Here is a 24,380-nt window from a genome sequence, read left to right as displayed (position 1 = left end):
CCTCCTCTCCCTACCTCTCCCTACTTCCCTCCTCTCCCTACCTCTGTCCACTTCGACTCTTCCTCCCCTACTTCCCACCTCTCCCTACCTCTGTCCACGTCTCCTCTCCTTACCCTCCTGAAGACTCATAATGTCACTCCTTCCTGCCTTGTCCATCGCATTAGTAATGTTTCCCTTGGTGAGATGTGTGCGACAGACAGAGTTGGAGTATCTAATAGCTCCTCACAGGAAATATATAGGAATGAAAATAGAAAACAGGAGATATATAGCTTGAGAAGCTTTTCTCATTTTACCCATGAGAGATAACTTCATTCTCCTCCTGGCTGGCCTCATATGAACCATAGAAAGATATCCTCAATGTTTGGTCTGTATGGCCCAATTTTCTCTGTCCTATTTATTGTACAAATGTCCAAAAGACAAAAGACTGCAGTAAATACAGATCAGTGAGCAGTAAATTACTTGTAGTTACCATAATGGCCACATGAGGTCAGTGTTGCTATTTCTCAGCTCGACTTCAGTGGACACTGTACATTCTGCCAACACCACTGATGATTCTGCAACTACGGGCTTTGTTGTGTTCCCCGGGGGGTTGATTTATGAGAAAACATTTCATGTTTTATTATTCATTTGTTTACTTAAAAAAAATAAAAGAGGGCACCAATTCATCCAACTTTAGAGAGCCTTGACGATCGTTCCACAAGTGAGGTGCAAAAAAATAAAAGCAGATTAACCTAACTCAGTGGCGACTGAAGAGATTTCCAGAGTTAACCATCCTTGAGACTGGTGTCTCTGTAAGTTAACAATGAGGTGGCCCAGCTGGTATTTAAGAGCTGCTGGCCCAGCAGAACCACACAGGGGACCTAGTGAATGACCTGCAGAGAGCTGGGACCAAAGCTCAGCTGGTATTTAAGAGCTGATGGCTCAGCTGGTATTTAAGAGCTGCTGGCCCAGCTGGTATTTGAGAGCTGATAGCTCAGCTGGTATTTAAGAGCTGCTGGTCCCAGCTGGTATTTAAGAGCTGCTGGTCCCAGCTGGTATTTAAGAGCTGCTGGTCCCAGCTGGTATTTAAGAGCTGCTGGTCCCAGCTGGTATTTAAGAGCTGCTGGTCCCAGCTGGTATTTAAGAGCTGCTGGTCCCAGCTGGTATTTAAGAGCTGATGGCTCAGCTGGTATTTAAGAGCTGCTGGCCCAGCTGGTATTTAAGAGCTGCTGGTCCCAGCTGGTATTTAAGAGCTGCTGGTCCCAGCTGGTATTTAAGAGCTGCTGGTCCCAGCTGGTATTTAAGAGCTCCACGCAAGATCTCACTCCATGGGGTCAAAATGATCACAAGAATGGTGAGCAAAAATCCCAGAACCACACGGGGGACCTAGTGAATGACCTGCAGAGAGCTGGGACCAAAGTAACAAAGCCTACCATCAGTAACACACTACGCCGCCAGGGACTCAAATCCTGCAGTGCCAGACGTGTCAACCTGCTTAAGCCAGTACATGTCCAGGCCTGTCTGAAGTTTGCTAGAGAGCATTTGGATGATCCAGAAGAAGATTGGGAGAATGTCATATGGTCAGATGAAACCAAAATATAACTTTTTGGTAAAAACTCAACTCGTTGTGTTTGGAGGACAAAGAATGCTGAGTTGCATCCAAAGAACACCATACCTATTGTGAAGCATTGGGGTGTAAACATCATGCTTTGGGGCTGTTTTTCTTCAAAGGGACCAGGACGCCTAATCCATGTAAAGGAAAGAATGAATGGGGCCATGTATCGTGAGATTTTGAGTGAAAACCTCCTTCCATCAGCAAGGGCATTGAAGATGATACATGGCTGGGTCTTTCAGCATGACAATGATCCCAAACACACCGCCCGGGCAACGAAGGAGTGGCTTCGTAAGAATGCATTTCAAGTTCCTGGAGTGGCCTAGCCAGTCTCCAGATCTCAACCCCATAGAAAATCTTTGGAGGGAGTTGAAAGTCCATGTTGCCCAGCAACAGCCCCAAAACATCACTGCTCTAGAGGAGATCTGCATGGAGGAATGGGTCAAAATACCAGCAACAGTGTGTGAAAACCTTGTGAAGACTTACAGAAAACATTTGAGCTCTGTCATTGCCAACAAAGGGTATATAACAAAGTATTGAGATAAACTTTTGTTATTGACCAAATACTTATTTTCCACCATAATTTGCAAATAAATTCATTAAAAATCCTACAATGTGATTTTCTCAAAGTTGAAGTGTACCTATGATGAAAATTACAGGCCTCTCTCATCTTTTTAAGTGGAAGAACTTGCACAATTGGTGGCTGACTAAATACTTTTTTGCCCCACTGTACATGGATCAAAATAAATAGGAAAACGTCTGGAGAAAGTGTTTTGGGGGAAATGTGTTGAATATAAAATGGTTTCCACCATTACCAGTTAATGGTTCCTGACAAAATGAAAAACAAAATGAAAAAAAGTATTTCATATTTATTTTTTTCAACAATGCCAAAAGTCCCCGGAGTTGCAAAATCACCCTCGAACAACACTTGCTGTTTAGAATTGTAATGTTTATATGTGTGTTTATGTGTCTGACATGTACATGTTTCTGTTTTACAGGGTCCTAGAGGGTTGCTTGGTCCTAGAGGATCCCCTGGGACTGGTGGACAGCGTGTATGTATACAGTACCTCTACAATACTGCAATGCTACTGCAATGCTACTGCAAAGCTACTGCAATGCTACTTCAATATTACTGCAATTTTACTGCAATACTACTGCAATGTTACTGCAATGCTACTGCAATGCTACTGCAATACTACTGCAATACTACTGCAATGCTTCTGCAATACTACTGCAATGCTACTGCAATGCTACTGCAATGTTACTGCAATGCTACTGCAATGCTGCTGCAATACTACTGCGCTACTACTGGACAGCGTGTATGTATACAGTACCTCTACAATACTGCAATACTACTGCAATGCTACTGCAATGTTACTGCAATGTTACTGCAATGCTACTGCAATGATGCTGCAATACTACTGCAATACTACTGCAATGCTACTGCAATGCTACTGCAATGCTACTGCAATACTACTGCAATGCTTCTGCAATACTACTGCAATGCTAGTGCAATGCTACTGCAATGCTACTGCAATGCTACTGCAATACTACTGCAATGCTTCTGCAATACTACTGCAATGCTACTGCAATGCTTCTGCAATACTACTGCAATGTTACTGCAATACTACTGCAATGCTACTGCAATACTACTGCAATGCTGCTAAAGCTGTTAAAACTAAACGTGTCTTAAATATGTTCACAGGGTCTTGCTGGGCTGGACGGCCAAGCTGGTCCCAAAGGAAACCAGGTGAGAAAGTGTATCTGATTATTCATTATAAATCATTACACACAACCCTAACCAGACAGAGGGTCATTATGCATCACTACACACAGCCCTAACCAGACAGATGGTCATTATATATCACTACACACAGCCCTAACCAGACAGATGGTCATTATACATCACTACACACATCCCTAACCAGACAAATGGTCATTATACATCACTACACACAGCCCTAACCAGACAGATGGTCATTATATATCACTACACACAGCCCTAACCAGACAGAGGGTCATTATATATCACTACACACAGCCCTAACCAGGAATTTTCACAATTTCACAGTATTGTTACAACCTCATAGTGTGTAATTATATATAAAACACGGGACAATCGTGTTTCTTTTTTTTACGACACTTGGGCCTTTAACAAACAACAGTACAAAACGCCCCACCAACATCCTCAACCATCTCAAAGGCCCCCTTCCCTCTGTGTAGACCTGTGTCTTGTTGAACGGGGCAGCATAGTCTCAACAAGGACATGACTAACACGCAGTTCCAGGCAGCTCTGTTATTGTTAAACCGTTTCCTGTCTGTGTGAAGCTCTATATTCAATGTTGTTGTTGTTTTTTTCTCTCACAATTCCCGAGTTCAGAATCCAAACCAGTCAAAGTGGAAAATGTCTTCGATCCACTTCATCAGAGCTGGTATCAGGAAGTGGCCCAGGGGGAGGGCATAACAACAGTTTGTTCATGTCTCGTCTAGGCTACTTAGACTCTAGTCTAGGCTACTTAGACTCTAGTCTAGGCTACTTAGACTAGTCTAGGCTACTTAAACTCTAGGCTACTTAGACTCTAGTCTAGGCTACTTAAACTCTAGTTTAGGCTACTTAAACTCTAGGCTACTTAGACTCTAGTCTAGGCTACTTAGACTCTAGTCTAGGCTACTTAAAATCTAGGCTACTTAGACTCTAATCTAGGCTACTTAAACTCTAGTCTAGGCTACTTAAACTCTAGTCCAGGCTACTTAGACTCTAGTCCACACTACTTAGACTCTAGTCTAGGCTACTTAGACTCTAGTCTAGGCTACTTAGACTCTAGTCTAGGCTACTTAGACTCTAGTGTAGGCTACTTAAACTCTAGTCTAGGCTACTTAAACTCTAGTCTAGGCTACTTAGACTGTAGTCTAGACTACTTAGACTCTAGTGTAGGCTACTTAGACTCTAGTCTTGGCTACTTAAACTGTAGTCTAGGCTACTTAAACTGTAGTCTAGGCTACTTAAACTATAGTCTAGGCTACGGAAACTGTAGTGTAGACTACTTAAACTGTAGTGTAGGCTACTTAAACTGTAGTGTAGACTACTTAAACTGTAGTCTAGGCTACTTAAACTGTAGTGTAGACTACTTAAACTGTAGTCTAGGCTACTTAAACTGTAGTCTAGGCTACTTAAACTATAGTCTAGGCTACGGAAACTGTAGTGTAGACTACTTAAACTGTAGTGTAGGCTACTTAAACTGTAGTGTAGACTACTTAAACTGTAGTCTAGGCTACTTAAACTGTAGTGTAGACTACTTAAACTGTAGTCTAGGCTACTTAAACTGTAGTGTAGACTACTTAAACTGTAGTCTAGGCTACTTAAACTATAGTGGGGCTACTTAAACTATAGTGTAGGCAACTTAAACAGAGTTTTGCATTCATTCAAAGTACACAAACATTATCAGTAGGCCAAGTTTACTGTACAACATCTGGTCTACAGTAGTTTCTGAAATACAGTAGTTTCTGAAATCTAATAGTCTCTGATCTACAATCTGTTCTACAATCTGATCTACGGTGTCTCTGATCTACGGTGTCTCTGATCTACAGTAGTTTCTGAAATACAGTATTCGGATCTACGGTAGTCTCTCTCCGTTCTACTCAGGTTGACTGTTGACTACAGACAATCTGATCGAGTCTCTCTCTCTGTTCCATTCAGGGCATACAAGGAGAGTCAGGGCCTGCCGGTCAACAGGGCATCCCTGGACCACAAGTAAGTAACAACAGCAGACCGTTAGTGGTGCATGTATTTCTCTCTCAAAATTCAAATTCAAATTCAAGCTGCTTTATTGGCATGAAAAACATTGTGTCAATATTGCCAAAGCAACAATGTATACAATATACATTGTAACAAAATTCTAAATGATAGCAAATATAAAATATAAAAGTGTAGTAAATAATAATACAAAATTAAATACAAAAATAATAATAATTACAGTAATAACAATAATAATTAAGTTACTGCTTACTATGCAGATGTTATTATTCAGTGTCCCTCAGGCTATGGCAGGAAAATACATATTTGGCTGCAAGAGGAGCCATTGCTCCTTCGCCCATGAGTATTCTTAGTTTTTCCTCTGGGTTCAATCTGTAAAAATTTGGAATATGTTTAGTAATTTCTGTGAATAATGAATCTCTTTGTGAGGAATATTTATCACTCTATTTATTTATCTCTCTCTCTCTCTCTCTCTCTCTCTCTCTCTTTCTATAGACTGTTATAGGAAGAGCTGCTCTTTTCATTACCTTCAAAATGACACAAATCTTGTTTGGATTTACAGAGTTAAATCAATTCCACTGTCCAGTTGACAGCTACACAGGGGATCATTGATTCTGGAACTATGTCTGACATGAAACAGCTCCGATATTACGGTGTTGAACATCATTGAGACATTATTGGAGTCCGCTTGTGTTCAGAGATTATAGCAGACTTGTGGATGCTCAGAGCGTGGACAGTACAGCACAGGGCCACCCGGAACGGCCATCCACATAGAATGGCTGTTCATTTCTGAACGAGGAACTGTTTTTCATTTCAATTCTGCATCTTCCCACGTCAAGGACAGGTCACCTTCATCTGGTATATGACTGTAACTGATTGTGAATGAGAGGACAGAGATACGTACCAAATGGTAACCTAATGCCTTTTAATAGTGCACTACTTATAGGGCTCTGGGCAAAATGTAGTGCACTACACAGGGAATAGTGTGCAATTTGTGGCGTACACCTGGACTGCTGTTTAACATTGATGGTCTATATTATTTCTTCTAGGGTCTTGTTGGTCCTCAAGGTCCAATCGGACCGCCTGGTGAAAAGGTAAGTGTGTGTGTGTGTGTGTGTGTGAGAGAGACCCTTCTCTGTTGTTTTTAGATGGATTTCTCAGTCTGACCATATAAGTGATTCAACAGACTCATTGGTTTTAAAACCATAGGCTCTCTCTATCTCTCTCTCTCTCTCTGTCTCTCTCTCTCTCTCTCTCTCTCTCTCTCTCTCTCTCTCTCTCTCTCTCTCTCTCTCTCTCTCTGTCTCTGTCTCTGTCTCTCTCTCTCTCTCTCTCTCTCTCTCTCTCTCTCTCTCGGTCAATTCAAGGGGCTTTATTGGCTTGGGAAACATATGTTAACACTACCAAAGCAAGTGATGTCGATAAATAAACAAAAGTGAAATAAACAATACAAATGTACTGTAAACATTACACTCACAGAAGTTACAAAAGAATAAAGACATTTCAAATATTATGTAAATATACAGTGTTGTAACAATGTGCAAATGGCTAAGTACAAAGGGGGAAATAAATAAACATGGTTCACTGGTTGACCATTTTGTGGGCAGTGAGCACATAGCCTGTCTTCTCTTGAGAGCCATGTCTGCCTACGGCGGCCTTCCTCAATAGCAAGGCTATGCTCACTGAGTCTGTACATAGTCAAAGCTTTTCTTAAGTTTGGGTCAGTCACAGTGGTCAGGTATTCTGCCAACGTGGACTCTGTGTAGGGCCAAATAGCATTCTCGTTTGCTCTGTTTTTTCTGTTAATTCTTTCCAATGTGTCAAATAATTATATTTTTGTTGTCTCATGATTTGGTTGAGTCTAATTGTGTGTGTGGTTGGGTCCCACTCTCTTTCTCTCTCTCTCTTTCTCTCTCTCTCTCTTTCTCTCTCTCTCTTTCTCTTGCTCTCTATCTTCTCTCTCTGTATATATCTCTCCATCTAGGGACCGTCAGGTCGTCAGGGATTGGCAGGTCTGGGTGGTGCCGATGGTCCTCCTGTGAGTCTTATTACCACTTCCTGTTAAAAACAATCAACTTCCTGTTAGGCACAGACTAGGTGTAATACATTAGTGGAAACTGTTCTCAGAGCAGGCCTGCAGGTTTTGACTAGCAGAAGTGATGTTTCGTAGCAGGCCAGGAGAACATATGCAGAAGGCTAGGAGAATTAGGTTAAGGTTAGGAAAAGGGTTAGGGTTAGCTAAAATGCTAAAATTGTCCCTGACGCGAGTCTAAAATGCATTGTATATATATGTGTATATATATATATATATATATATATATATGTGTGTGTATATGTATTACCAGTATAGTAGAGTAAATATAGTAAATAATGCCATATCATATAGTTGAAGTAGTACTACAGTAGTAGTTTTACTATAGTTTTAGTCTAGTAGTATGTTAATAATGCCATATCATATAGTTGAAGTAGTACTACAGTAGTGGTTTTACTATAGTTTTAGTCTAGTAGTATGTTAATAATGCCATATCATATAGTTGAAGTAGTACTACAGTAGTAGTTTTACTATAGTTTTAGTCTAGTAGTATGTTAATAATGCCATATCATATAGTTGTCTGACCCCAATGTTTCTTCCAGGGTCACCCAGGGAAGGAGGGTCCTCCAGGACTTAAAGGAGGCGTTGTAAGTCTGATTTCATTTATTAGATTCATACCTTACCATTCATACCTTACCATTCATACCTTACCATTAATACCTTGCCATTTATACCTTACCATTCATACCTTACCATTCATGCCTTACCATTCATACCTTAGCATTCATACCTTACCATTCATACCCTACCATTCATACCTTACCATTCATACCTTAGCATTCATACCTTACCATTCATACCCTACCATCATACCTCACCATTCATACCTTACCATTCATACCCAACCATCATACCTCACCATTCATACCTTACCATTCATACCTTACCATTCATACCTTACCATTCATACCTTAGCATTCATACCTTACCATTCATACCCTACCATTCATACCTCACCATTCATACCGTACTATTCATACCTCACCATTCATACCCTACCATTCATACCTCACCATTAATACCCTACCATTCATACCTCACCATTCAAACCCTACCATTCATACCTCACCATTCATACCTCACCCTTCATACCTTACCATTCATACCTCACCATTCATACCTCACCATTCAAACCCTACCATTCATACCTCACCATTCAAACCCTACCATTCATACCTCACCCTTCATACCTCACCATTCATACCTCACCATTCATACCTCACCATTCAAACCCTACCATTCATACCTCACCATTCATACCTCACCCTTCATACCTCACCCTTCATACCTCACCCTTCATACCGTACCATTCATACCTCACCATTCAAACCCTACCATTCATACCTCACCATTCATACCTCACCCTTCATACCTCACCATTCATACCTCACCATTCATACCTCACCATTCATACCCTACCATTCATACCCTACCATTCATACCTTACCATTCATACCTTACCATTCATACCTCACCATTCATACCTTACCATTCATACCCTACCATTCATACCCTACCATTCATACCCTACCATTCATACCCTACCACTCATACCATACCACTCATACCTTACCACTCATACCTTACCATTCATACCTCACCATTCATACCCTACCATTCATACCCTACCATTCATACCCTACCATTCATACCTTACCATTCATACCTTACCATTCATACCTCACCATTCATACCCTGCCATTCATACCTTACCTGATCTCGATCACCAACTAACCACACTGTTTTTGTCTCGTTTTTTTACCATTCATACCCTACCATTCATACCTTACCATTCATACCTTAGCATTCATAACTTACCATTCATACCCTACCATCATACCTCACCATTCATACCTTACCATTCATACCCTACCATCATACCTCACCATTCATACCTTACCATTCATACCTTAGCATTCATACCTTACCATTCATACCTTAGCATTCATACCTTACCATTCATACCCTACCATTCATACCTCACCATTCATACCTCACCATTCATACCGTACCATTCATACCTCACCATTCATACCCTACCATTCATACCTCACCATTAATACCCTACCATTCATACCTCACCATTCAAACCCTACCATTCATACCTCACCATTCATACCTCACCCTTCATACCCTACCATTCATACCCTACCATTCATACCCTACCATTCATACCTTACCATTCATACCTTACCATTCATACCTCACCATTCATACCCTACCATTCATACCTTACCTGATCTCGATCACCAACTAACCACACTGTTTTTGTCTCGTTTTTTTACCATTCATACCCTACCATTCATACCTTACCATTCATACCTTAGCATTCATACCTTACCATTCATACCCTACCATCATACCTCACCATTCATACCTTACCATTCATACCCTACCATCATACCTCACCATTCATACCTTACTTCATTCTACCTTACCATTCAGGTCGGTACCATTCTACCATTCATATGGTACCATTCATACCTCATACCATTCATACCTCACCATTAATACCCTACCATTCATACCTCACCATTCAAAACCTTACCATTCATACCTCACCATTCATACCCACCATTCAAACCCTACCATTCATACCTCACCATTCTGTCATACCTCTGGACCCTTCCCTCACCATTCATACCTCACCATTCATATCACCATTCCCACCATTCATACCTCACCATTCATACCTCACCCTTCATACCTCACCAGTGACACCATTCTCACCATTCATACCTCACCATTCATACCTCACCATTCATACCTCAATTCATACCTCACCATTCATACCTCACCAGGTGTACCATTCATACCTTACCATTCATACCTTACCATTCATACCTCACCATTCATACCTTACCATTCATGGCTACCATTGGCCCTACCATTCATACCCTACCATTCATACCCTTTTTTGGGGGGGGTTACCACTCATACCTTACCACTCATACGTTACCATTCATACCTTACCATTCATACCCTACCATTCATACCCTACCATTCACTACCTACCACCATTGTTATACCCTTACCATTCATACCTTACCGTTACATTTTTCACCATTCATACCCTACCATTCATACCTTACCTGATCTCGATCACCAACTAACCACACTGTTTTTGTCTCGTTTTTTTTTTCTCGTAGGGTCATCCTGGTCCTCAGGGTTCTATTGGCTACCCTGGCTCACGAGGTGTCAAGGTAGCGACCTTCAAGGGTCACACCCGTTGACCTTACTGTTAAATTGATATTTACATGATTTATGAATTGATTGATTAGTTAATTAATGAATGTATTGATTGATTGAATTCATAAGTTGTACACAAACACCCACCACAACAATGCAACAGCAGTCGTCAACTCTGCATTGGAAAATGACATATTGTTGAATCACCGTATTGGTCCTCTGCTTCCTCCGACAGGGTGCCGAGGGTGTCAGAGGTCTAAAAGGCGGTGGTGGAGAAAAGGTGAACAACAACGATATGTCCGCCTCGTATTTTGTGTTAGAGGTAGAAAGTGGTTCTCAACCTGCAGATCTAGGATCAGATTGCCCCAACATCATCAATCTTAAGCTTAACCAGTGCTGGCTTCCTTCTGAAGCTAAGCAGGGTCGGTCTCTGGATGGGAGACCAGATGCTGCTGGAAGTGGTGTTGGAGGGCCAGTAGGAGGCACTCTGTCCTCTGGACTAAAAAAAATATCCCAATGCCCCAGGGCAGTGACACTGCTCTCTTTCAAATGGGATGTTAATCAGGTGTCCTGACTCTCTGAGGTCATTAAAGATCCCATGGCCCATGGCCCTTATTGTAACCCCGGTGTCCTTTTTTGGGGGGGGGGGGGGGGGTTTGCCAGCTAATGCTAACTAGCGTTAGCGTAACGCCAAAGTCGAACAGGTAACAGTAGCAAATGTGATGTAAAAGTAGATTGATGGGCTGCCGTTGTTATCGCCAGCTGCTCTAAACTTATGAACGTTTTTCAGCTTGTTTATCTGCCTCATTGGTCGATTGAAGGGCTGATGAACCCAGCTCATTGGTCGATTGAAGGGCTGATGAACCCAGCTCATTGGTCGATTGAAGGGCTGATGAACCCAGCTCATTGGTCAATTGAAGGGATGATGAACCCAGCTCATTGGTTGATTGAAGGGCTGATGAACCCAGCTCATTGGTCGATTGAAGGGCTGATGAACCCAGCTCATTGGTCGATTGAAGGGCTGATGAACCCAGCTCATTGGTCGATTGAAGGGCTGATGAACCCAGCTCATTGGTCGATTGAAGGGCTGATGAACCCAGCTCATTGGTCGATTGAAGGGCTGATGAACCCAGCTATGTTTAGACGCGGGAGCATAACCATAAGATTTCCTTTAAAAAAACGAAAAACGACCTCGGGTCTGCTGTTTTCAACGTAATGGCAAAAAAAAGGCTTACAACAAAGTTAGAAGTGAACAAATGCTTACGTACATGCTGGAGAAGGATATCTTGATATCTCCACTGCTTAGTTGCAGTAAGTGACGACTACAGTAGACCCTAGGTAAGATGGGAAGTGTGAAATGATAGAGCAGGGTTTTCGCGAACACACCTCTTGAGACCCCTAAACACGAATCAGATGTGTAGTGTTAGGACAACAACAAAAAACGTTCAGGTCCTGAAGACCAAGTTTGGGAAAATCCTGTGACAAGAGCCTCCATGTCTACACTGGCAAACTGCATTCTGAGGTCTGACCACCAGATGGCAGTATATCTCTATATTCAGTGACTGCAATTTCATCATATTACCACTAGATGTCCACATCTATCATTCAAGTTTACTTTGGAAGCAATGTATGCCTTGCAGCTCATGTGAAATCAACACAGAAAAGATGTACAGTATATTTAATACAGGTACTTAGGTATGATGTGATACTTTATTTTAAATAGTGTTGTTTTTTTTTACAATTTAAAGTGACTCAGAGGACCCTTTGAACTTATCTTGCCCGTTTTAAAAAAAAATATATTGAAAGATATTGAAGATTTTCTTCTGTGTTTCAGGGAGAGGACGGTTTTCCAGGTTTCAAAGGTGACATGGGCATCAAAGGAGACAAGGGAGAGCTTGGTGTCCTAGGAGCCAGAGGTGAAGACGGACCTGAGGGACCCAAAGGTCGATCCGGCCCCAACGGAGAGGCAGGCCCCATCGGGTCGGCTGGAGAGAAGGTACTGATACCTCTATGTCACTATCGTCACCATCTTGGTGAGTTTTTACAGGCCAGTCTGCTATTGTAACCCTATTTGTTGTTGTTTTTGTTGTTTAGGGTAAACTTGGTGTCCCCGGGTTACCCGGTTACCCAGGAAGACAAGGACCTAAGGTATGTGATAACAGCACAAAATTGACTATGGTATCTGTGTGTTCGTTTATCTCTCTGTGTGTTACTGACTCTACCACCAATCTCGCTCTATATGTGACTGAAATATATATAAAACACAGGTAAAATCACGTTTTTGACTCTGCACTGGGCCTTTCTGATCAGTTGTATGTGTACGTATCACAGCATGATGTTACAGTGACGTTACAGTGATGTTACAGTGACGTTACAGTGACGTTACAGTGATGTTACAGCGACGTTACAGCGACATTACAGCGACGTTACAGTGACGTTACAGTGTTGTTACAGTGACGTTACAGTGACGTTACAGTGTTGTTACAGTGACGTTACAGTGACGTTACAGTGACGTCACAGCGACGTTACAGCGATGTTACAGTGATGTTACAGTGACGTTACAGTGATGTTACAGTGCTCCTCCTCCTCCTCCTCTCCTCTACTCCTCTCATCCTCTCCTCTACTCCTCTCATCCTCTCCTCTACTCCTCTCATCCACTCCTCTTCCTCCTCCTCTACTCCTCTCATCCTCTCCTCTACTCCTCTCATCCTCTCCTCTTCCCTCCTAATCATTCAGTTTAGCAGTAAAGAAAACAGTTAAGCCACAGAGATCCTTTTCACTGTCTCTCTCTCCACGTGCCACTGTTTTTCCTGCTGTCTGATTGAATGGGTTTAGTCTACACATACACAGGCAGACAGATGGACGTACACATTCTGTATGAGAGAGCATACACAGGCAGACAGATGGACGTACACATTCTGTATGAGAGAGCAGACACAGGCAGACAGATGGACGTACACATTCTGTATGAGAGAGCAGACACAGGCAGACAGATGGACGTACACATTCTGTATGAGAGAGCATACACACTGCTAACCTTAAATTAAGACCAAAACCTGCATTTTTTTTTCATGCGAATGTTGACTTTGTGGTTGTGGTAACTAGTGAAAACCCTTATGTCGTTTTTCTCTGGGTGCTAACAAGCTAACATCTCATGTGTTGAGCCTTGAAGAGCAAAGCGCTTTTACCATGATTCTCATGTGTCCCTTTATGTTGTTCATCAATAATGACAAACCTCATGACATTAACAACTTAGATGGAATGCTACTGAGGATGGTAGCTGACTCTATAGTCACTCCTATCTGTCAGATCTTTAATCTGAGCCTAGAGGAAAGTCTTTGTCCTCAGGCCTGGAGGGAAGCCAAAGTCATTCCGCTACTCAAGAGTGGTAAAGCGGCCTTTACTGGTTATAACAGCCGACCTATCAGCTTGCTGCCAGCTCTTAACAAAATTGTGTTTCACCAAATACAATGCTATTTCTCTGTGAACAAATTAACAACGGACTTTCAGCATTCTTGTAGAGAAGGGCACTCAACATGTGCTGCACTGAGACAAATGACTGATGATTGGTTGAAAGAAATTGATAATAAGAATATTGTACAGCCTTTCGATATTACTGACCATAACCTGTTGTTGAAACAACATATTTCTAACCGCTTTTCAACCTTCGGCCATATAGTGGATTCAGAGCCGTCTATCTAATAGAACTCAGAGGGTTTTCATGTAAAGTGTGGTGAACCGCAGGGCAGCTCTCTAGGCCCTCTACTCTTTTCTATTTTTACCAATGACCTGCCACTGTGTTAATTAAACAAAGCATGTGTGTCCATGTATGCTGATGATTCAACCATATACACATCAGCAAACACAGCTAACGAAGTCACTGAAACACTTAACAAATAGTTGGAGTCAGTGTTGGCATGGGTGGCCAATAAACTGAACATCTCTAAAAGTAAGAGCATTGTATTTGGTACAACATATTCCCTAAACTCTAGACCTCTGCTGAATCTGGTAATGAATGGTGTGGCTGTTGAACAAGTTGAAGAGACTAAATAACTTGTTGTTACCTAAGATTATAGACTGTCATTGTCAAAACATATAGATTCAATGTTTGTAAAGATGGGGAGAGGTCTGTCTGTAATAAAAAAAATGTTTTGACTTCAAGTCATGCCTCTAGTTTTGTCTTACCTTGATTATTGTCCACTGACATGTGACCTAGTTGTTGTGGTGTGTATGTACTGACATGTGACCTAGTTGTTGTGGTGTGTATGTACTGACATGTGACCTACTGGTTGGTGTGTATGTACTGACATGTGACCTACTGGTTGGTGTGTATGTACTGACATGTGACCTACTGGTTGGTGTGTATGTACTGACATGTGACCTACTGGTTGGTGTGTATGTACTGACATGTGACCTACTGGTTGGTGTGTATGTACTGACATGTACTGACAATATTCCTGTATAGTTCCTTCTGTTCTCTAACCACCTCTCTGTTCACAGGGCTCTCTAACTATCCCTGTATAGTTCCTTCTGGTCTCTAACCACCTCTCTGTTCACAGGGCTCTCTAACTATCCTGTATAGTTCCTTCTGTTCTCTAACCACCTCTCTGTTCACAGGGCTCTCTAACTATTCCTGTATAGTTCCTTCTGTTCTCTAACCACCTCTCTGTTCACAGGGCTCTCTAACTATCCATGTATAGTTCCTTCTGTTCTCTAACCACCTCTCTGTTCACAGGGCTCTCTAACTATCCATGTATAGTTCCTTCTGTTCTCTAACCACCTCTCTGTTCACAGGGCTCTCTAACTATCCCTGTATAGTTCCTTCTGTTCTCTAACCACCTCTCTGTTCACAGGGCTCTCTAACTATTCCTGTATAGTTCCTTCTGTTCTCTAACCACCTCTCTGTTCACAGGGCTCTCCCTTATAGTTCCTTCTGTTCTCTAACCACCTCTCTGTTCACAGGGCTCTCTAATTATCCATGTATAGTTCCTTCTGTTCTCTAACCACCTCTCTGTTCACAGGGCTCTCTAACTATCCCTGTATAGTTCCTTCTGTTCTCTAACCACCTATCTGTTCACAGGGCTCTCTAACTATCCCTGTATAGTTCCTTCTGTTCTCTAACCACCTATCTGTTCACAGGGCTCCAGCGGGTTCCCTGGATTCACCTCTCTGTTCACAGGGCTCCTAAATCCGGAGAGAAAGGGGAGGAAGGGTGAGGCTTCTTTAGATCCCTACATATAGTTCCTTCTGTTCTCTAATACCTTCAATTATTATTATCCCCCTTTTTTCATGATTACAATCTCATCACTACAACTCCCCTAAATACTGAGTTCCTTCTGGGAGGGCAAAGGTCAAGTCAGGGCTCTCTAACTATCCCGTCCTCCGAAACATGTGTCTTAGACCGCTGAGTCACTCAGTGTATTAGACCGCTGAGTCACTCAGTGTATTAGACCGCTGAGTCACTCAGTGTATTAGACCGCTGAGTCACTCAGTGTATTAGACCGCTGAGTCACTCAGTTTCTTAGACCGCTGAGCCACTCAGTGTCTTAGACCGCTGAGCCACTCAGTGTATTAGACCGCTGAGCCACTCAGTGTCTTAGACCGCTGAGCCACTCAGTGTATTAGACCGCTGAGCCACTCAGTGTCTTAGACCGCTGAGCCACTCAGTGTATTAGACCGCTGAGCCACTCAGTGTATTAGACCGCTGAGCCACTCAGTGTATTAGACCGCTGAGCCACTCAGTGTCTTAGACTCAGTGCTGAGCCACTCAGTGTCTTAGACCGCCTCAGTGTCTTAGACTGCTGAGCTACTCAGTGTATTAGACCGCTGAGTCACTCAGTGTCTTAGACCGCTGAGCCCCTCAGTGTCTTAGACTGCTGAGCTACTCAGTGTATTAGACCGCTGAGCCACTCAGTGTATTAGACCGCTGAGTCACTCAGTGTCTTAGACCGCTGAGCCACTCAGTGTCTTAGACCGCTGAGTCACTCAGTGTCTTAGACCGCTGAGCCACTCAGTGTATTAGACCGCTGAGTCACTCAGTGTATTAGACCGCTGAGCCACTCAGTGTCTTAGACCGCTGAGCCACTCAGTGTCTTAGACTGCTGAGCTACTCAGTGTCTTAGACCGCTGAGCCACTCAGTGTATTAGACCGCTGAGCTACTCAGTGTCTTAGACCGCTGAGTCACTCTGTGTCTTAGACCGCTGAGCCACTCAGTGTCTTAGACCGCTGAGTCTCTCAGTGTATTAGACCGCTGAGTCACTTAGTGTATTAGACCGCTGAGTCACTCAGTGTATTAGACCGCTGAGCCACTCAGTGTATTAGACCGCTGAGCCACTCAGTGTATTAGACCGCTGAGCCACTCAGTGTATTAGACCGCTGAGCCACTCAGTGTATTAGACCGCTGAGCCACTCAGTGTATTAGACTGCTGAGTCACTCTGTGTATTAGACCGCTGAGCCACTCAGTGTATTAGACCGCTGAGTCACTCAGTGTATTAGACCGCTGAGTCACTCAGTGTATTAGACCGCTGAGTCACTCTGTGTATTAGACCGCTGAGCCACTCAGTGTATTAGACCGCTGAGTCACTCAGTGTATTAGACCGCTGAGTCACTCAGTGTATTAGACCGCTGAGTCACTCAGTGTATTAGACCGCTGAGTCACTCAGTGTCTTAGACCGCTGAGTCACTCAGTGTATTAGACCGCTGAGTCACTCAGTGTCTTAGACCGCTGAGCCACTCAGTGTATTAGACCGCTGAGCCACTCAGTGTATTAGACCGCTGAGTCACTCTGTGTATTAGACCGCTGAGTCACTCAGTGTATTAGACCGCTGAGCCACTCAGTGTATTAGACCGCTGAGTCACTCAGTTTATTAGACCGCTGAGTCACTCCGTGTATTAGACCGCTGAGTCACTCAGTGTCTTAGACCGCTGAGTCACTCAGTGTATTAGACCGCTGAGTCACTCAGTTTATTAGACCGCTGAGTCTCTCAGTGTATTAGACCGCTGAGTCTCTCAGTGTATTAGACCGCTGAGTCACTTAGTGTATTAGACCGCTGAGTCACTCTGTGTATTAGACCGCTGAGTCACTCAGTGTATTAGACCGCTGAGTCACTTAGTGTATTAGACCACTGAGTCTCTCAGTGTATTAGACCGCTGAGTCACTCAGTGTATTAGACCGCTGAGCCACTCAGTGTATTAGACCGCTGAGTCACTCTGTGTATTAGACCGCTAAGTCTCTCAGTGTATTAGACCGCTGAGTCACTCTGTGTCTTAGACCGCTGAGTCTCTCAGTCTATTAGACCGCTGAGTCTCTCAGTGTATTAGACCGCTGAGCCACTCAGTGTTTTAGACCGCTGAGCCACTCAGTGTTTTAGACCGCTGAGTCACTCTGTGTCTTAGACCGCTGAGTCTCTCAGTGTATTAGACCGCTGAGTCACTCTGTGTCTTAGACCGCTGAGTCTCTCAGTGTATTAGACCGCTGAGTCACTCTGTGTCTTAGACCGCTGAGTCTCTCAGTGTATTAGACCGCTGAGTCACTCTGTGTCTTAGACCGCTGAGCCACTCAGTGTTTTAGACCGCTGAGTCTCTCAGTGTATTAGACCGCTGAGTCACTCTGTGTCTTAGACCGCTGAGTCACTCTGTGTCTTAGACCGCTGAGTCACTCTGTGTCTTAGACCGCTGAGCCACTCAGTGTATTAGACCGCTGAGCCACTCAGTGTATTAGACCGCTGAGCCACTCAGTGTATTAGACCGCTGAGCCACTCAGTGTATTAGACCGCTGAGCCACTCAGTGTATTAGACCGCTGAGCCACTCAGTGTCTTAGACCGCTGAGCCACTCAGTGTATTAGACCGCTGAGCCACTCAGTGTATTAGACCGCTGAGCCACTCAGTGTATTAGACCGCTGAGCCACTCAGTGTATTAGACCGCTGAGCCACTCAGTGTATTAGACCGCTGAGCCACTCAGTGTATTAGACCGCTGAGCCACTCAGTGTCTTAGACCGCTGAGCCACTCAGTGTATTAGACCGCTGAGCCACTCAGTGTATTAGACCGCTGAGCCACTCAGTGTCTTAGACCGCTGAGCCACTCAGTGTATTAGACCGCTGAGCCACTCAGTGTATTAGACCGCTGAGCCACTCAGTGTCTTAGACCGCTGAGCCACTCAGTGTATTAGACCGCTGAGCCACTCAGTGTATTAGACCGCCACTCAGTGAGCCACTCAGTGTATTAGACCGCTGAGCCACTCAGTGTCTTAGACCGCTGAGCCACTCAGTGTCTTAGACCGCTGAGCCACTCAGTGTATTAGACCGCTGAGCCACTCAGTGTATTAGACCGCTGAGCCACTCAGTGTATTAGACCGCTGAGCCACTCAGTGTATTAGACCGCTGAGCCACTCAGTGTATTAGACCGCTGAGCCACTCAGTGTATTAGACCGCTGAGTCTCTCTGTGTATTAGACCGCTGAGCCACTCAGTGTATTAGACCGCTGAGTCACTCTGTGTATTAGACCGCTGAGCCACTCAGTGTATTAGACCGCTGAGTCACTCTGTGTCTTAGACCGCTGATTAGACCGCTGAGCCACTCAGTGTATTAGACCGCTGAGCCACTCAGTGTATTAGACCGCTGAGTCACTCAGTGTATTAGACCGCTGAGTCACTCAGTGTATTAGACCGCTGAGCCACTCAGTGTGTATTAGACCGCTGAGCCACTCAGTGTATTAGACCGCTGAGCCACTCAGTGTATTAGACCGCTGAGTCACTCAGTGTATTAGACCGCTGAGTCTCTCTGTGTATTAGACCGCTGAGTCACTCTGTGTCTTAGACCGCTGAGTCTCTCAGTGTATTAGACCGCTGAGTCTCTCTGTGTATTAGACCGCTGAGTCTCTCTGTGTATTAGACCGCTGATTCTCTCTGTGTATTAGACCGCTGAGTCACTCTGTGTCTTAGACCGCTGAGTCTCTCTGTGTATTAGACCGCTGAGTCACTCTGTGTCTTAGACCGCTGAGTCTCTCAGTGTTTTAGACCGCTGAGTCTCTCTGTGTATTAGACCGCTGAGCCACTCAGTGTATTAGACCGCTGAGTCTCTCAGTGTATTAGACCGCTGAGCCACTCAGTGTCTTAGACCGCTGAGTCTCTCTGTGTATTAACCCGGTGGGGTGGAGGGTGACGCTGGGAAGGGTCTGGGTGGAGGGTGAGATTGGGAAGTTGAGAGGTGGAGGGTGAGGTAGGAAAGTGGGGGGATGGAGGTGAGGCTGGGAAGGGGAGGGGTGGAGGGTGAGGCTGGGAAAGGGAGGGGTGGAGGGTGAGGCGGGGAAGGGGAGGGTTGGAGGGTGAGGCTGGGATGGGTCTGGGGGAGGGGTGGATCGTGAGATGGGGAAGGGGAGGGGTGGAGGGTGAGGCTGGGAAGGGGAGGGGTGGAGGGTGAGGCTGGGAAAGGGAGGGGTGGAGGGTGAGGCTGGGAAGGGGAGGGGTGGAGGGTGAGGCTGGGAAGGGGAGGGGTGGAGGGTGAGGCTGGGAAGGGGAGGGGTGGATCGTGAGATGGGGAAGGGGAGGGGTGGAGGGTGAGGTGGTGAACTGGAGGGGGATGGAGGAGAGAGAGTTATTGGAGGAAGTAAGAGAGGGAAAGAGAATTGCTGAAACAAGCTCCTTCCCTCTCAAACAAGACAGTGAAGAGTGAACAGTGGACATCCTAGCTTGTGTCCCAATTAGCACCCTATTCCCTATTTATAGGGCACTACATTTGAGTGTGCTACAGTATAGTAGTGTACTACATAGGGAATAGGGTGCCATTTGGGACACAGGGCCCTAGACACCTCAGGAGCCAATATCGGCAGAGTTGACAGGCAGGTCAGGCTGTCAAGTACCTCTGAGTAATGTGGATATCTCCTTTCAGCTCTGATTTGATTCTTTATTTCTCTGAAAGGTGTAGCTCTGACTCAGACTCTAAACCCACAGAGCAGCGGAGGAGTCTTGTCTTCTCTGAGCTGTAGAATGTTGGAAAGACTTTTAAGACTTTCTTGGAGATCTCTAAACTTCATCTGATGAATCTATAATTACTGTTTGCAGAAAGGTTTTCTGTCAATATATTTAACTATAGAATGATGCAGTTGTCTTTCTTTGTCAGTATAACAATGTTTATGCTTTGAACCCTTGGTCTCATGAATAAATAAAATGCTTGTGTGGTTGTGTATTGCAGGGTATTGCTGGTAAATCCGGACCTAGGGGACAACGTGGCCCAACGGTAGGAATCTGGAAACTCATCAGTCGGTCCGCAGTCTATTCTCTCTCTAACACAACATCATCTCTGAGTTGGTCTTCTCTGTGTTCCTGTAATCTAGGGTCCCCGTGGTGGAAGAGGTGCCAGGGGACCAACTGGAAAGCCAGGTGCTAAGGTCAGTTTATATCTGTCTCGAACTCAAGTATCATATTTTAATCATCCATTTTTTTTTTAACTGGCCTTAAAACCCACTTCTACAGACTGTCCTTCTCGTAGTCCTAGTCCCAATTGAAGTTGTATTTTAGAACCTCGCACAATACTGCTATTTTACCTGATTCTAAAGGTTTCTTGTTTAATTGTATTTTTTTAGATAACTGTTTAATGAAAAGTACAAATTAAATGTAATATAATTTTGTTAAATATTATGATCATTATGATTATGATTATTGCAATTTTTAAAATATTTTAATTATTATTATTATTTGTATTATAACTTTTATAATTTGTATTATTATTGTAATTCTTTAAATGTTGTATTATTATTATATATATGTTTTATTGTTATTATTATTATTACTATTGTTGTTATTATTATTATTATTTATACTTTTTTATTATTATTATTATTATTACTATTGTTGTTATTATTGTTATTGTTATTATTACTATAATCTCTTTAGTTTACACACAGAATGTATTTTCCATATCACCTGTTGTCAATATACATAATACAGTACCATGTCAATGACTCTGACCTCTGACCTCTAACAGTCTCTGTCTGTAGTGTGTTCATGACTAATCTTCACAGACTGTCTCTGTATCAGACTGTCTCTGTATCAGACCGTCTCTGTATCAGACTGTCTCTGTATCAGACTGTCTCTGTACCTGACTGTCTCTGTACCTGACTGTCTCTGTACCTGACTGTCTCTGTATCTGACTGTCTCTGTATCTGACTGTATCTGACTGTCTCTGTATCAGACTGTCTCTGTATCTGACTGTCTCTGTATCTGACTGTCTCTGTATCAGACTGTCTCTGTATCAGACTGTCTCTGTACCTGACTGTCTCTGTATCTGACTGTCTCTGTATCAGACTGTATCTGTACCTGACTTTCTCTGTACCTGACTGTCTCTGTATCTGACTGTCTCTGTCTCTGACTGTCTCTGTATCAGACTGTCTCTGTATCTGACTGTCTCTGACTGTCTCTGTATCAGACTGTCTCTGTACCTGACTGTCTCTGTACCTGACTGTCTCTGTATCTGACTGTCTCTGTATCTGACTGTCTCTGTATCAGACTGTCTCTGACTGTCTCTGTCTTTGACTGTCTCTGTATCAGACTGTCTCTGTCTCTGACTGTATCTGACTGTTTCTGTCTCTGACTGTCTCTGACTGTCTCTGTATCTGACTGTCTCTGACTGTATCTGACTGTCTCTGTCTCTGACTGTTTCTGTCTCTGACTTTCTCTGACTGTCTCTGTATCTGACTGTCTCTGACTGTATCTGACTGTCTCTGTCTCTTGACTGTCTCTGTCTCTGACTGTTTCTGTCTCTGACTGTCTCTGACTGTCTCTGACTGTCTCTGTATCTGACTGTCTCTGTATCTGACTGTTTCTGTATCAGACTGTCTCTGTATCTGACTGTCTTTGTATCTGACTGTGTCTCTGCATCTGACTGTCTCTGTATCTGACTGTATCTGGCTGTCTCTGTATCTGACTGTCTCTGTATCTGACTGTCTCTATATCTGACTGTCTCTATATCTGACTGTCTCTGTATCTGACTGTCTCTGTATCTGACTGTCTCTGACTGTCTCTGTATCTGACTGTCTCTGTGTCTGACTGTCTCTGTATATGACTGTCTCTGTATCTGACTGTCTCTGTATCTGACTGTCTCTGTATCTGACCGTCTCTGTATCAGACTGTCTCTGACTGTCTCTGTATCAGACTGTCTCTGTATCTGACCGTCTCTGTATCTGACCGTCTCTGTATCAGACTGTCTCTGACTGTCTCTGTATCTGACTGTCTCTGTATCTGACTGTCTCTGTATCAGACTGTCTCTGACTGTCTCTGTATCTGACTGTCTCTGTATCTGACTATGTCTCTGTATCAGACTGTATCTGACTGTCTCTGTATCAGACTGTCTCTGTATCTGACCGTCTCTGTATCAGACTGTATCTGACTGTCTCTGTATCAGACTGTCTCTGTCTCTGACTGTCTCTGTATCAGACTGTCTCTGACTGTCTCTGACTGTCTCTGACTGTCTCTGACTGTCTCTGTATCAGACTGCCTCTATATCTGACTGTCTCGGACTGTCTCTGTATCTGACTCTCGCTGTATCTGACTCTCTGACTGTCTCTGTATCTGACTCTCGCTGTATCTGACTCTCTGACTGTCTCTGTATCTGACTGTCTCTGTATCTGACTGTCTCTGTATCTGACTGTCTCTGTATCTGACCGTCTCTGTATCAGACTGTCTCTGACTGTCTCTGTATCAGACTGTCTCTGTATCTGACTGTCTCTGTATCTGACTGTCTCTGTATCTGACTGTCTCTGTATCTGACTGTCTCTGTATCTGACTGTCTCTGTATCTGACTGTCTCTGTATCAGACTGTCTCTGTATCTGACTGTCTCTGTATCTGACTGTCTCTGTATCAGACTGTCTCTGTATCTGACTGTCTCTGACTGTCTCTGTATCTGACTGTCTCTGACTGTCTCTGTATCTGACTATGTCTCTGTATCTGCTGCCTCCACAGGGAACGTCAGGTAATGACGGGCCTCCAGGTGGACCAGGAGAGAGAGTGAGTTCTCGTCTGTGTTTTTTCCAGTCAATCCTTATAATAAAAGGGCATTGTCTTTGACCAACTTCCTTATGAGATACAAATCACTGAGATGTTTTTGATTTGTTTGTGAAAGAGCCCAATTGTGGGGGTCACGTGTGATGAGGGTTGAGGTTTTCTAAAGTTCATCTTTTCTTATTTTATCTCAGGGACCCCAAGGACCCCAGGGGCCAGCTGGCTTCCCAGGACCTAAGGGCCCTAATGTAAGTACCCTTCCCAGGACCTAAGGGCCCTAATGTAAGTACCCTTCCCAGGACCTAAGGGCCCTAATGTAAGCACCCTTCCCAGGACCTAAGGGCCCTAATGTAAGTACCCTTCCCAGGACCTAAGGGCCCTAACATTAGTACCCTCCCCTCTACTTTAAAATTGTTGATGGTACAAAGTAAAATAGTTGATGGTTATCGTCTACTTCAACCATGTGGTCCCTACTGACTGATCCTGTCCATCTCATCTCCCTCAGGGCCCCCCTGGTAAAGACGGACTGCCTGGTCACCCTGGACAGAGAGGAGAGACAGGTTTCCAGGGAAAGACTGGCCCACCTGGGCCTGGAGGTGTTGTAGGACCTCAGGTAAGGTTCAAACATGGCCCGCTAATAAGCATAAACATGAAACGGGGGTCTTCTGTAGCATTTGGTAGAGAATGTTGCTTGCAATGCCAAGATAGTGGGTTCGATTCCTGGGACCACCCACACGTACAAAATATATGAACACAT

General features: G+C 43.8%; 1 protein-coding gene across 1 annotated transcript in view; it reads left to right on the top strand.

Annotated features, from left to right (window-relative positions):
* Window positions 1-24,380, top strand: part of LOC135558088 (collagen alpha-1(XI) chain-like) — a 208,044-nt gene that overhangs the window by 119,007 nt on the left and 64,657 nt on the right. The window contains 16 exon segments of the mRNA XM_064991838.1: window positions 2,590-2,643; window positions 3,297-3,341; window positions 5,289-5,342; window positions 6,395-6,439; window positions 7,330-7,383; window positions 7,980-8,024; window positions 10,587-10,640; window positions 10,862-10,906; window positions 12,461-12,622; window positions 12,721-12,774; window positions 15,766-15,843; window positions 20,819-20,863; window positions 20,961-21,014; window positions 23,585-23,629; window positions 23,818-23,871; window positions 24,129-24,236. Coding sequence (XP_064847910.1) covers window positions 2,590-2,643; window positions 3,297-3,341; window positions 5,289-5,342; window positions 6,395-6,439; window positions 7,330-7,383; window positions 7,980-8,024; window positions 10,587-10,640; window positions 10,862-10,906; window positions 12,461-12,622; window positions 12,721-12,774; window positions 15,766-15,843; window positions 20,819-20,863; window positions 20,961-21,014; window positions 23,585-23,629; window positions 23,818-23,871; window positions 24,129-24,236 — 996 coding nt within the window.

The sequence above is a fragment of the Oncorhynchus masou genome, chromosome 17 (genome assembly GCF_036934945.1).
Source record: "Oncorhynchus masou masou isolate Uvic2021 chromosome 17, UVic_Omas_1.1, whole genome shotgun sequence".
NCBI lineage: Eukaryota > Metazoa > Chordata > Actinopteri > Salmoniformes > Salmonidae > Oncorhynchus > Oncorhynchus masou.
Note: the sequence above shows the minus strand (reverse complement) of the source record. Positions and strands in the feature narration are given on the sequence as shown.